The 14,037-nt window shown below is 43.2% G+C and overlaps 1 protein-coding gene across 1 annotated transcript in view; it reads left to right on the forward strand.

The window, feature by feature from the left end:
* Positions 1 to 14,037, forward strand: part of LOC309849550 (uncharacterized protein) — a 61,398-nt gene that overhangs the window by 17,055 nt on the left and 30,306 nt on the right. The window contains exons 6-9 of the mRNA XM_082702196.1: positions 261 to 460; positions 3,383 to 3,738; positions 6,262 to 6,334; positions 7,049 to 7,370. Coding sequence (XP_082558322.1) covers positions 261 to 460; positions 3,383 to 3,738; positions 6,262 to 6,334; positions 7,049 to 7,370 — 951 coding nt within the window. The remainder of the gene's footprint in view (positions 1 to 260; positions 461 to 3,382; positions 3,739 to 6,261; positions 6,335 to 7,048; positions 7,371 to 14,037) is intronic.

Below are 14,037 nucleotides of genomic sequence, written 5' to 3' on the forward strand. Positions count from 1 at the left end.
GTTTGGACTTTCATATGCCTGCATCAAACAAACCCTGAAGACAGGGAATCCGGAAAGAGAACAAGACTTTGGGGAAGGCCTTCCCTTTTCAACCAAAGCAACTCTCAAAGAGAGCTAATGGCTGATGGTGGCCTTCTGGCAACGCTCCCAGTAGCTGCCGTGATAACTCCATTCCAAAAGTCAGATCTGAGGGACATACCACAGTACCCACTGTAGATGGTCACTACTTAATGGTTAAATTGCTGGGCTTTTGTTTTAAGGTCATCATCAGTTCCAGAAGTGGCTCCTGGGTGATGAGCCGGGTCTGGGATGACGGCTATCCATGGGACATGGTGTTTATCACCCGGTTTGAAACCTTCCTCAAGAACAACTTGCCGACAGCCATCTCCGACTGGTGGTACATGAAGCAGATGAACGCGAGATTCAAGCATGAGAACTACGGCTTGATGCCTTTAAACGGGTAACGCCGAGTTAAATACGACATGCCTGCCAACTTTTATTTCAGTGTCAGCATCTCACAGTGTGTGTTGAAACTCCCAAACCAATCAAAATAATATTAGTGAAATAACCGCGTCTCACATTTCAGGGAATGAAGAACTGCAAAAATGCAGCGTGATTTCTTGTTTCACAATCCTTGTTACCAGATTTGCACAGCTGGAAAATTATATAATGAGTCAGGAATTTGTCCCTTAAGCAAATATAGTAATAGTTAGGTTTTAAGCACTTAGTGTGACTCTGCAAGGCTCTGACATGCCTCATCTTATCCTCAGAACAACTATGGGGAGGTCTCTATTATAATCCCCATTTTAAAGATGAGAAAACTGAGGTTCAATGTACTGAATGAATTCACCAAAGTCCCATAGTCAGAAGGCAGAAGCAATATTCAAGATGAACCCAGATCTGCTGACTCCAGAGCCCCTCACTCTTAACCACCTTGTTTACTGACTCTCACTTCATGGCAAAGTTCAGTTCAGCAAAGCAGGACTTTTCCTGCTATGCTCTCATCACCTGCCCTTAACTGAAATGTGCAACAACATCTATACCTTCAGCTTCCTCCTCACTTGTTCCTATAATATCCCCCTAGACATATCGCTCAGACACATAAGAAATTACTTTGATGTGTGTTGAAAAATCCAAATTATAAACTGGTTACATCAAAGTTAACTTACTCAACAAATATTTAAGCATTATTATGTGTCAGGTCCTATGTAAAGCCCTGTGAATACAGCTGTGAACAAAACACAGAAAATCCTTGTCTTCGTGAGCTTACCTTCTCGTAGTAGGAAACAGACAAGAGACAAGTGGCAGGAGATCACATACTGCTAGCATCCCCAGAGACGGCCTTCCTGAGAAGGAGACTTTTAGGCAAATTCCTGAAGGAGCTGAAGGAATGAGCCAGGAGGATATCCGGGGGAAAATATCCCAGAGGAAACAGTTTGCTCGCTGCCTCTTCAGGGCCATGACTGGAATGTTCAATGGCCTTCTCTCCCTGAGGAGAGGGGGATGGTGAGAGCAGCAGGAGATGAAACAAAAAGACATCAAAATGGCCAGATGGCATTGGGCCTGGTAAGCCCTCGTAAGGATTCTGGCTTCTACTTCGAATGCAATGGGAAGCCAGAGCAGGCACCTGAGCAAGCCAGGGACAAGTTCCAAGTTAATCCGAAGAAATCACTCTGGCACGGTGGTCATCACTCAGTGGATAGAGGTAGGTCAAGGAAGGAAGTGAAAAGACTAGGTACCAGACTATTGTCAAAAACCCAAATGACAGAAGTTGGTGACATGGACTAGGACCGTTAGCAGCAAATGCTCAGCAGTGGTCAGATTTGGGATATATCTTAAAGGTAAACCCAAGCAGGACTTCCTGTTAGATTGGCTAACAGATGTGAGAACAAGAAAGAAGTCAGAGATAGCTTCCAGACTTTTGACCTGAGCAAGGATGCCAGGATGGAGTTGACAGTTACTGGGATGTGGAAGACCACAGGGGGAGTGAAATTTAGTCTTAAATATATCAAAGTCGGAATGCCAATTAGTCATCATTATAAAAGAATGTTGAGTAGCCTAGGGATACACAAGACAGAAGGGAGAGTGAAACCATAGTTTAAAAATGTGGATTCGCCAGAGTAGAGATAGTACTTTAAGCAAGGAAACCAGATCACATCTTAAAGAATGAATGTAGGTGAAGAAGAAGAAAGGTCTGAGGGCTGAAGTCCTGGGGTATGTCCTCGTATGGAGGTCAGGAAGAGAAGGAGAATTCAGTAGGAGACACTAAGACAGAATAACAGACGGGTAGGAAAGGAACCACGAGGGAGAGGAGTGATGACCTGGAAGCAAAATGAAGACAGTGTTTCAAGAAGGAGGAAACCGTCAACTGGGAAACCCTGCGGGTAAGCTGCGTAAAATGAGAAGTGACAGTGGATCATACCATCAGGCGGCTTGACCATCCTGGTGGCCTTAACAAGAGCGTTTCCAGGTGGCAGTGGGGCCAAAAGCCTGATGGCAGTGGGTTTAAGATAAATGGCAGGTAATTCTTACAGTTGAATCCAGCCTTTTTCCAACCAGGATTCCACCCCACCCCACTGCTTGACTCGGTTCTGTCCCACGTAGACTCTCCCCGTGGCTCTCTCTCAGCTCCCATAGTAACATAAGACCAAAGCCTTTTTCTTCAGTGTTACTCACTTTCACCCCAAAGTTCAGATTTATTGACACTCACTAAATAATGCTGGACAAAAAATAATAAAAAAATTCTTTTCAGACTTCCACCAACCAAAGCTTTGAATTGGGCCCCTCCTTCTTCTGGCCTGTGTAAATCCCTGGCACTCCCTCCCTCACCTGACCTGTGTCTTTGTCTGCAAGGGGCTCACACCGCACCCCACCAGAGAGCTCAGGCCAGATCTTTGTATTATTTTGGTTTCCCAATGACCCGAGATGGGCATGACAGCTACTGTCATTCCAGATGAGAAAGATGAGGCAAGAGAAACTGAGAAACTTTAATTCGAATGAGATTCACAGTTAATAAGAATTGAAGAAAAAAAAATCCAAATGCCCAGCTAAGTACCCAGATTTAGGACCTTTCCTGATACATCTTTAACAGGGGAGAGGGCATGGGTGCTGATTCTGGGATTTGGAGGTTTGAAGGGGAGAGAAAGATCATGGGAAGTAGAGAACGGATCAGGAAAAGGAGCTTGTCTTACTTCACAATACTGCCTTACTTCAGTTTTGTTTTTCAAAACTGAAAAGTTGAAAGTTGGTGAGACTCCATGGCACAAGGGAAAAAGCTTGGGTAGTTTTCTTCTTCCTTATTAGTTGATTATTAATTATTATGGAGCAGAAAAGCAAAGAGGAAATGTTCCTGTTCTAGCAGTTGTCTCTATTCCCCATACAGAACCCTGAGGAAAGAACCTGTGTTTAATGATCAACTCCCGGCTTGCATTCTGTGCGGCACGGTGTCCATTAAGCCGAATGTGAGAGAATTCACTGAGACTTCAGCCATTTTTGAGGATGGCACGGTGTTTGAGGCCATCGATTGTGTCATTTTTGCAACAGGCTATAGTTATGACTACCCCTTCCTTGATGAGTCCATCATTAAGTGCAAAAACAATGAGGTCACCTTGTTTAAAGGCATTTTCCCTCCTAAACTGGAGAAGCCAACCATGGCAGTGATTGGTTTTGTCCAGTCCCTTGGGGCTACCATTCCCACAGCTGACCTGCAAGCCCGCTGGGCAGTACAAGTAATAAAAGGTAAGTAGACTAAGGAGGTCATTGATGGGGAAGAGGGATGTCAATAAGAATGCCTTTGAGTCTTTGTGAAACCAATAATAACAACGGGAAAGTCCTAGGTCCTATCGAGTTTTGAATGTATAATTCTATACTTTTGGTACTATCTTCTAAAAGCTTTTAAAAATATATCACATTGGATTATCATATGCAATAGCACAAGATATTATTCAAGAAGTATTTTGTGATTCATAACTCCTTAGAGCTGTAAAATCTTACTAACCTTGAGAACACTAGAGCTTCTGGTCTTAAATGTATGACAATTCTATAAAATTATTATTTCAAAACTCAATAGAATGACCTTGTTTGAAAGGTTAATAAGAGATGTTTCCAAGCCAATATCCAGCCAACTTCAAATATTCACAGTCATGGAAAAAATTATGATTGCTGGAAACTCAGTGTTGTTTCTGCTCTATCTTCCTCCCTGTCATGTATCAGATAAGAACAAGCAGTGGATCATTAGAAGCAGAAAGTACTAGGAGTAGCAGATCATCAGTCTCTAAGGTAGAGGAATACTGAGAGTCTGTATTAAGAAAATAGTGAAATAAGTCAAGCAGAGAGAGTCAATCATTATATGGTTTCACTTACATGTGGAGCATAAGGAATAGCATGGAGGACACGGGGAGATGGAGAGGAGAAGGGAGTTGGGGGAAATCGGAGGGGGAGACTAACTAAGACAGACTGTGGACTCTGAGAAACAAACTAAGGGTTTTGGAGGGGAGGGGGTGGGGGGTTGGGTGAGCCTGGTGGTAGGTATTAAGGAGGGCATGGATTGCATGGAGAACTGAGTGTAGTGCATAATGAATTTTGGAACACTGAAAAAATTTTAAATTAAATTAAAAAAAAAATAATAACAACAGCAGCAAACTCGATTGAGGTCAGGAAAGGAAAATGGGCAGCATTCTCCAACAGAAGTTACAAGGCTCAAACCTTAATTCATATTAAGGTTCGAATGCAGTTACATGAAGATTCAAATCAGAAGACAAAAGTCCATGGTTGTAGAACAAAAAAAGGTGTCAAAGTTTAATGTGCAAAGTTTGTTTGGTTCTAGAAAAGGGAGCTTAGCAGGTTTACTCCCTTTGAAATCATATGTAAGGCTTCAGTCCTACCTGACTTGCTGGGATTTAAGTGTTCTTTCATACAGGAAGTTGGAGACTGCCACTTTGTGTCTAAGACCCGCTTCATCGGCAGGCCGTCACCAATATCATGCCAGCAGCATCCATCAGTGATCCCTTTAAATCTCCTCCACGCTTTCCTCCAAGTCAGAGATGTGCCGCACCACACAGCAACAGGCAGGAAGGTGGTGGCATGAAGCTCCACTCAGAATTAGGGCTCAGGCTCAGGGAGACTGACATTACAGGGTCAGACACCTACTCTGCAGGGATCATTGTCACTTGGGCTCTGAAGAAAGGAGACAAGGCAGAGACCAAATGATAGAGAACTGATATTCAAAGCAAAGACTCAGCCTTAGAGGAAATGAGTGATAAGGCGAATAATTCAATATGGGGGAATTTCAATGCCAGAACAGAGGGGCCAGATATAGGCACCCGCGGCAGGAGCTGGGGGGCTAGTGAGCACAGTCACTTCCTTCTTGATCTGACTTTCTGCCCAGGGACAGGACAAGGTCCAGGGTCTGGAACACGGCCATGCCTACCTACAAAGGCTGTTCAGGTGACCCAGCCTGAGAGGACTGCGGGAACGAGGAGTTAGGCCACCATTGTAGGTCCTGAGCCACCAGATCTGCGATTTCTAGTCTTCTTCAAGGTGATCCCAAAATTGCCAAAGAAACCACCCTAAATTTCAAGTACCTCTGGGCACAAAAGCATGCTTTGGCATGGGTTTCAGAGAAGTCTGTAAACCTGTTTCAGAATAAGCCTGCTATCTGGACAGTCCCAATCTGGAGCCGGTGTCTCGGGGCTCCCCCGAGTCCTCCGTGTCCTAAGCACAGCTCCTGTCTTCCGTCTCACCCAGAAACTGTTGGCTCTTCAGAGAGACAGTTGGGACCTAAATAGACTCTGCAACTTACCTGTTGGAAATTTCCTTTTTCTGACAAAGTAGGGTAATTTCCTATGAACTTTTTTTCCTTAAATCTAAAATAGAGATGCTGATATGACTTTGGCTATAAACTATTAGATAACATTTTTAAAATACAGCTGAGAGACTAGAACATAATCCTTAAAACTGATTTTAAACATTTGCTAACTGGTTTAAGAGCAAAGATACAAAGATACAGAGCTCTTTGGTTCTGGGTTTTTAATTATGTCACGTTTCAGTTCTGAGAAAACTGGAAATGACCTACATGTTTCTCTCAAAATGACCACCTGTTGATTTGCTCAAGATTTTATTTTGCTAGGCAATGACCTGAAGAAATGGAAATACTAATGTGATACATAAATCCTTATTAAAAAGGAAAAATAGCAGGCTGATCTTCTGCCAGACTTATTAACGATCACATGCCTTTCCCCTCCCTCCCCCACCTTTTTTTAGGAACTTGTACTTTGCCTTCCGTAACAGACATGATGAATGATATTGATAAAAAAAGAGGGAAAAAGCTCAAATGGTAAGAGCACCTATTGTGAAAAAGGTCTAGGGTTTCCATAGAAAAATCAGAACCCATGAATCCTTGTAACTCTCTTAGTCTTAAATGGTCCAGAGTGAGTTCTCTAAGGTGACAGCTCTGAGCAAATCCATCCACTCAGCAAGTATTTATGAAGGATTCCCTTGGCCCTGACACAGTCCTCAGTCCCGTTTCATCCCTCCATGGCTCCTGCAATATATGACAGAAAGAAGACCTAGAAAGGATTTGAAATCAGAGGAGTCTGGGAGTACACGAACGTGGACTTCTATTTTCCAGCCCATAAGTCATCTAAGGTACAGAGGTTGCCGCCAACCAGATGGCTCTAAGGAACAGGACTCAGCAAATGAGAACAGTCAGGAGAACAGAGCTCTAGTCCTACTTCTGTCACTAACCAGCTCAGCGGCCATGAACGAGCTTCCCTAGTAAGAGATCATTTCCACTGGTGAACGGGGATGGAAAGGCCTTTCTCAGCTGCTGCATGGTATTGGGGAATGTCCAAATGAGATCAGCATGCAGGTCTCTTGGGAAAGGCTACAAAGTGCAGAATAAATAAGCGAGGTCCCCTTACCAACACAAGGGACCGACGTCGATTCCCTCTGATAAAAAGATGTGAGGCGTTTTCCCTGTTCTTGTTCCTATAAAACTTGTACACAGAGCTTCGGAATCCACAGTGCTGTTTCCTCTTCCCACCTCTAGGTTTGGCACCAGCGAGACGGTACAGACGGATTATATTACATATATGGATGAACTTGCCTCCTTCATCGGGGCAAAGCCCAACATCCCATGGCTGTTCCTCACAGATCCCAAACTGGCTGTGGAGGTGTTCTTTGGTCCTTGCAGCCCATACCAGTTTAGGCTGGTGGGCCCAGGCAAGTGGCCAGGAGCCAGACATGCCATCCTGACCCAGTGGGACAGGACCCTGAAGCCCACGAAGACGAGGGCTGCCGGGACCCCTCAGAAGCCTTGCTTGCTCTGCCGTTGGGCCAGGCTCCTCATCCTCCCTGCTCTGTTCATTGCTGTTTTCTTTGCATTGATCTAATTATCATTCGTCCCGGGCTTCTGAAAGTTACGGACCACACCCAGGAAGGAACTTTTCTATTTAAAAATTAAAAGTTTCACACCTCCTACTTTCCTACTCAACAGACATTAGTAAAACTGTACTATTTCCAGGCTTTTAAATAAGCCTCTTTAAGAATCATGCGATGATCTAAAGACAGCACTAATCATTTCTCTTTAGGTTCCACTAACATCTCATCATCACAATTACGCTCTTCACCTCTAATCTCAATCGTCTCTTGAAACATTTTGACATGTTTCTTTTCTCCTTCAATCAAGGTTTGAAATACATACTTTAAATCTAAACAAAGAGCAAATTCAGCGGAATAGTTATAGACATCCTCCGGCCACCCCTGCAAACCATTTTCAGGAGATCAAGTAGAGAATTTGGCTATTAATTCTATTTTTGTTCTACACCAAATCCTCCAGGCAATGAGTCCTGATCCCTGGCCAAAGAGCAGAGCACGGAGGCCTGGTCGATAACGAAAGTTAACAAGAGGGAACTTATCATAGCTATATTCTCAGGACACAAGATTTCCAACATGTAGCAGCAAAACAATGTCAACAACAATGAGTAGAACATGAAATATGCCTTTTGGATGAATGAAATGTCTCAAATAAATAAACATTTAACCAAAAGCATTGCCAAAATTGCTGCCTTTATTACCTGAACTTCTGGGGTAACAGCATAAATCTAAAGTTTGATTTTTGAAAGTATTATCACATTGTATAGTTAAACCTCTGATAGTTTAACATTTTTTAAAGTTTGCCATTATAGAGCAGATAAAATAATCTGTCCTCGTCATCAGTCACCAGAGGGCTCCATACATGGTTACGTCGCCTACTTCTTATGATGCCTTCACTTCTGAAGCCAGGGGGGCAGCAAGATACATATACGGGAAAGGAACAAAAAACCACATTTTTCTTTGTACTTTTCCTTCTCTTTTTTTTTTTTTTTTAATTCTCTTTACATTTTTTTCTTTGGAGCTAAGATCTATCATGGATGTTGTTGTACACAATTTTAAATATTTCCCTTTCCCGGGCACCTGGGTGGCTCAGTGGGTTAAGCCGCTGCCTTCGGCTCGGGTCATGATCTCAGGGTCCTGGGATCGAGTCCCACATCGGGGTCTCTGCTCAGCAGGGAGCCTACTTCCTCCTCTCTCTCTCTGCCTACTTGTAATCTCTCTCTGTCAAATAAATAAATAAAATCTTTAAAAAAAAAATATTTCCCTTTCCCTAATTGTTTAAGATAACAAAGTAACATTCTGCTTTTAAGGGCTGCTCACAAGATGTGAAACATTCCCGAATGTTCCCAAGTGAAACAGAACTTCTCTTGAACTCCATGTGCTAGATGGAATCAGATAATGAGAAATTAATGACAACCCATGAGTTTATTTTGCTTGATGTTATCAATACTAGCACAGAAAATAAACTGCAGATGAAAATGGTATAATCCAATTTGCTATTTTTCCTCGTGTGATTAAGTTTTTGTAAACACTGATTGACTCATAAAGGATATGATATTCTTCCTAAATTAATGTAGCCAATACATTCTCTTAATGATCCTATTCACATCATATTTCCATGCTAAATCGAACTACTGCCAATGTTTAGATTACTTCTACACATAACAGTAATGATTTTCAATCACTTGTTTTTATGTATTTTACTGACAGAACTAAATGTATATTTATACCTCAACAGACACACAATTTGGATACCTGAAGCACAAAATATCTTTTCACTCGCAATGTCATCTCACAATTCTTACCAGAACTTTAAAGTGCATGGTCAGATATTAAAACTATACCCAAATAAAAATCAATTGTCTTTTTGCAGCAGACACAGCTACACTGACGAGCCTCAGAGCTGACTGGCATGATCACAGGGTTGTTGACTGCACCATTTTCCAGGACAGGCAACAGGGATCTGAGGCAGGCTTTTGGCTCTTCAGCCCTTCTAGAGGTCTCAAGCTCCCGACGCCAAGCAGTTGTTCTCAGCCAAATACGAAGCCAAGCGTCAATGTATAGATCTACCCATCTTCTCACTCCTCTGTTCCTTTCCCCTTCCTCTTTATCTTCCTCCTCTTTCTAAGTATTGTTCTTCTTTCTCCCTTTCTCCTTCTCTAACTTCTTTGTCTTCCTCCTTCCCTTTTGTTGTTCTGCTTTCTCCTTCAGTAGGAGTGACTAGAGGAGGAATATTTAAAGGACTCTTGGATCTACCCCAAATGGTCTTTCAAGAAGTGAGCATATTGGGACGCCTGGGTGGCTCAGTGGCTTAAGTGTCTGCTTTTGGCTCAGGTCATGATCCCAGGGTCCTGGGAATCAAGTCCCACACTGGGCTCCTTGCTCAGTGGGGATCCTGCTTCTGCCTCCGCCTGCCCGCTCCCCCTACTTGTGTGCTCGCGCTCTCTCGCGCGCTCTCTCACAAATACATAAAATCTTTAAAAAAAAAAAAAAAAAGTGAGCATATTCCCCTACATGCAATTACCCAGCCAAGCTCAATGTTACATGAGATCCAACCCCAACGTTCACTCCAGGCACCACTCAAATGTCAAATCTACACAAAAATACAATCCTTTGTCGCTCTCCACCTCCTGTCCTGCATTTCCCTCATGGCATCTGACATAGTTGCCCTGCGTTTGTGAGTGATCTCTCCCCTCTCTAGAAGTAAGATCGGAGACAGAGAAACACTGGCCATAGCTGTTTCCGCAGTGCTTGGAATCGTATCTGGCACCTCGTAAGCAGCCAATAAATATTAGCTATTCTTGTTGAAAACAGGCATCATTCAGCCCCAATCAAATGTTCCAGACACAAAGCATTAAGTGTAAGGTGATAAGAGACTGTTTTGCTATGGGTGGCTCCCTGAAAGTGTAGCTTTTATTATTATTCGGCTATGGCGAGGCCAACAGAGCAGGACATGATTGCCATTGAAAAGATGGGTTGTTACTACTCGCAGATCCCAAGAGCAGGAGGCATGCCCACTGCACAGGGAGCTCCAGGGTCAGACAGGAGGCCGAGGGAAGAGAAAACATGGGCAAGAGCCTTTGTTGGTTGTGGCTTGTTTTTGTCTTTGGTTTTGGTTTTTGGTTTTTCTTTTGGCGGGGAGGTTCTGTGAGAAGGAACAGGGGAGGCAGCGTAAGCAGGTTTAGGACCAACTGGTTTGAATAATTTCAGCGGGCTCTGGGGTGTATGGGGTCGTGCCTAGTTGTCTGGTACCTGGAGTGTGAGAGCCAACAGAGGAGGGATGGGGGTGTGAGCTCTGGGTTGGTGGCTGTGCTTATTATGAAAGCCACATTCCTTGGGCCAGGTGAGTTTTTTGCTCTCTGTACAGATCAGCTAGCCCTGGGAAGGGCAGTCAGTCCCACCACAGCTAATGGGACTCCAAGATGACAAAGCATCAAAAATACTGAATAAAGAGACATGATTAATACGGTGGTCAAATCCCCCCTGGGCTGGGGCTGGTGGGGGGAGCAGGAGTCAAACCCTAGGGAAGGGAGGGGTTCCTAAAGCCAAATGACAGGGATTCGATGGGGTAGCAAAGCCCACTCACGAGAGCTTACGTCGGTGGCAGAGGCCACGAGAGGGCAGGAGCAGACGTACAACATGAGTAGGAGAGCCTCCTGCTATCTTAAAGCCAGAAGATTCAGTAGAAAACTATCTGCTCTCAAGAAAATTCATTGAAAGGGGAACATCTAATGCTGGCCTTTCACACGTGGGTCATTTTGCTACTCCAAGTGAAAGTCTTGCAAAACTATGTGTGCTATATACATTTTCATCTATAAAATCAATCTTTGTCTATTTGAATAAAAAATATATAAAGTGCTTTGGTCAGGATCTTTTCCTCAAGTATTTTTAAAATACATAATTCATTTTCAATTAATTTTTCCTATTCTATTGTGCTTAATAACAAAACACTGGAGGTATCACAAGTGCTTCTAACAAGGAATTAAGTGTCCCCTGAGCCCCACACTTTGAAGGTACGGCATTCTGCCTTCCAAGTGACCATTTTATTACGATTGTGGCCTGTCAAGGAAAGAAAGAAGCCTCTGGTGACCAAGCAAGGTTTGTACTTCAAAAAACAGGACAGTAACTTTCTCTAAGTCATTCATGCAACACACATTTATGAAGCATTTTGTGGGCTGGGCCTTGTCTTAGGTGATCAACACATAACTTGTCTTCACAGAATTTACAGCCTGGGAGGTAAGAACAAACATTAACAAGTTTATATTTAAATTTACTCCTTTTCAGGCTGCTTACACCTTGGAGTGATAAACGTTGTTCATTTTTAGCTATTCTTTTATTTCTCTTCAAAAAATCCGATTCTGCAGGCCAGGGCTAATATTACCATGCAGTAATCGGAAGACAGTATAATCCGAGAGGTGACACCCCATTAAATAAACTCAAGTAGCAGGAGCTGCTATTGTCAGCAACAACTGCAAGAACAAGACTGATAGTGCTACATTAATCGGAAATAGGAAACACTAATATTAAATAATAAATTCTGTGAAGACAGGTTAAAGTGTTTATCACCTAACACAGGCCCAGCCCTAGAAAATATTAATAATATTAAATATTAATTAGGTCTCTTTGCCAGCATCTTAGATCTGTTCCTCCGGCACTAACAGACAGCCTACTCTGGCCAAGCCACCATGCTAGACACCATGCTAGACAGGAAAGCCGAGTTAGAAATGGTTCCTGTCTTCAGGCAGTTACAGTCCGGAATGTAACAGAAAACTGAAAAATCTAACTTTGCTTTCGATGAGCAGAAACACTCATACACATCCAGCCTCTGTAACCTCAGTTACCAAAGATTTTTAGAAACTGCTAGTACCTGCTATCATTTTCGAGTTTGATAAAGTATTAAAGCATAATCAATCCCCACATAATCCTTTGACATGGGTCATCGCAAGATAATTACTGTAAGTTTTATTACAAAAATAAAAATTCATAATATCTTTATCTTTATCCTAAAGATACAGCTGCAAGTTCAAGGTTTTGGGATAGATCAGTTCTTCTAGTTCCGTCATTGTGAATCTGGGCCTGCGCCTGTCATCTTGTTTGGAGACAACACCCGGAGTATAAGTGCCCGGACTTTAGGAATAGGAGTTTGGGCCAAGCGGCCTCCTGACTCAAGATGCTAGAGGTCAGTGGTCCTCAGCACAATCCAGTGCAATGCCCCCTTTTGGTAGCAAGTGCCTTGTAAGTTTTGTGTGTACGAAATGACTAGAACGTCCAATTTACTGGCATTGATCAATGCTACTGGCCCCACAAAGTCAGCCTTTTGCATTGGCTTCCAGAAGTGACTGGGAATCGGTAAGAGACGCTCAGTACCTTCTCTGAACTTTTCCTCATCCTGGTAGTGAGACTTCTCCATATACAGCTTCTCAAGCTGGACACCGCAGGCATAACCCCTGATTTCCTTCTTTGCCTCATGCATTAGTTTGCTAGAGCTGCCCTAACAGGAGACCACGCCTGAGTGGCTTAAACAAAAGAAATGCATTTTCTCACAATTCTGGAGCCTACAGGCACAATATGCAGGTGTCAGCAGCGTTGTTTTCTTGTTGATGACAACTTTTCCTCCCTGTGTCTTCACGTGGTCCTTCCTCTGTGTGCGGCTGTGTTCACATTCCCTCTCCTGGTAAGGACACCAGTCCTATGGGATTGGGTCTACCCTAAGACCTCATTTGAACTTAAGTATCTCTTTAAAGACCTGATTTCCAAATACAGTCACATTCTGAGGTATGTGCATTAGAACTTCAGCACAGGAAACTGGGGAAGACCCAGTTCAGCCCCTGACCCCTCAGCACCTGCCTATGCACAGCGTCAGCAAATGTTTTCACTTCCTTCTACCTCCACCGTTCCGTCTACTATTCTTGAAAAAAGGTTTAAAATGATAGACCCGGGCAAAGACAAATTTGCACGTTACTTGATTCATTCACATTTATAAAAGTAATTGGGAATACTTTAAAGACAGAAGAAGTTTATCTTCTTGAAACAATCCCTCTTTTTTACAATTATACCAACTGAAGACATTACTCATTTTGATACTATTTGAGAGTTAAAAGTCAAGTAATGAAAGGAAACCCCTATTCCTAAGTCATGTGGCAAATCAGCTGCTGCCTGAAGTGCAGAGGCACATGATTAACCTGGTTCACTGTTCTCACCATCTTTAGCAGATAACCTTTGTGTTCTCCAAGCGCCTTCAAGTTGACCTTGTCCTTTTTTTAAGAAGCGCGTGAAAGCCAGCCAGGACATGCTCCCCGCCCACATCCCAGAAGAGGAAATACACAGGAAGGAGTGGTACATCCAGAGATCTTCCAGTTCCCTGGCAGGGTGTGGGCTAATCCTCACCACAAAGCATTGGAGGGAAGCACTTACAATCTAGAAAACCATCTCTCTCTCTTGACAGTTTCCTTAGGTTAAGATAACACTATTTAGGGGCACCTGGGTGGCTCAGTCTCTTAAGCCTCTGCCTTGAGCTCAGGTCATGATCTCAGGGTCCTGGGATCGAGCCCCACATGGGACTCCTTGGCTTATGCTCTCTCTTGCTCACTGTCGCTCTCAAATAAAATTTTAAAATCTTTTTGTAAAAAAGATAACACTCTTTAATAAAGGAAGTTCTGACTA

The sequence above is a fragment of the Mustela nivalis genome (assembly GCF_964662115.1).
Source record: "Mustela nivalis genome assembly, chromosome: 16".
Lineage (NCBI taxonomy): Eukaryota > Metazoa > Chordata > Mammalia > Carnivora > Mustelidae > Mustela > Mustela nivalis.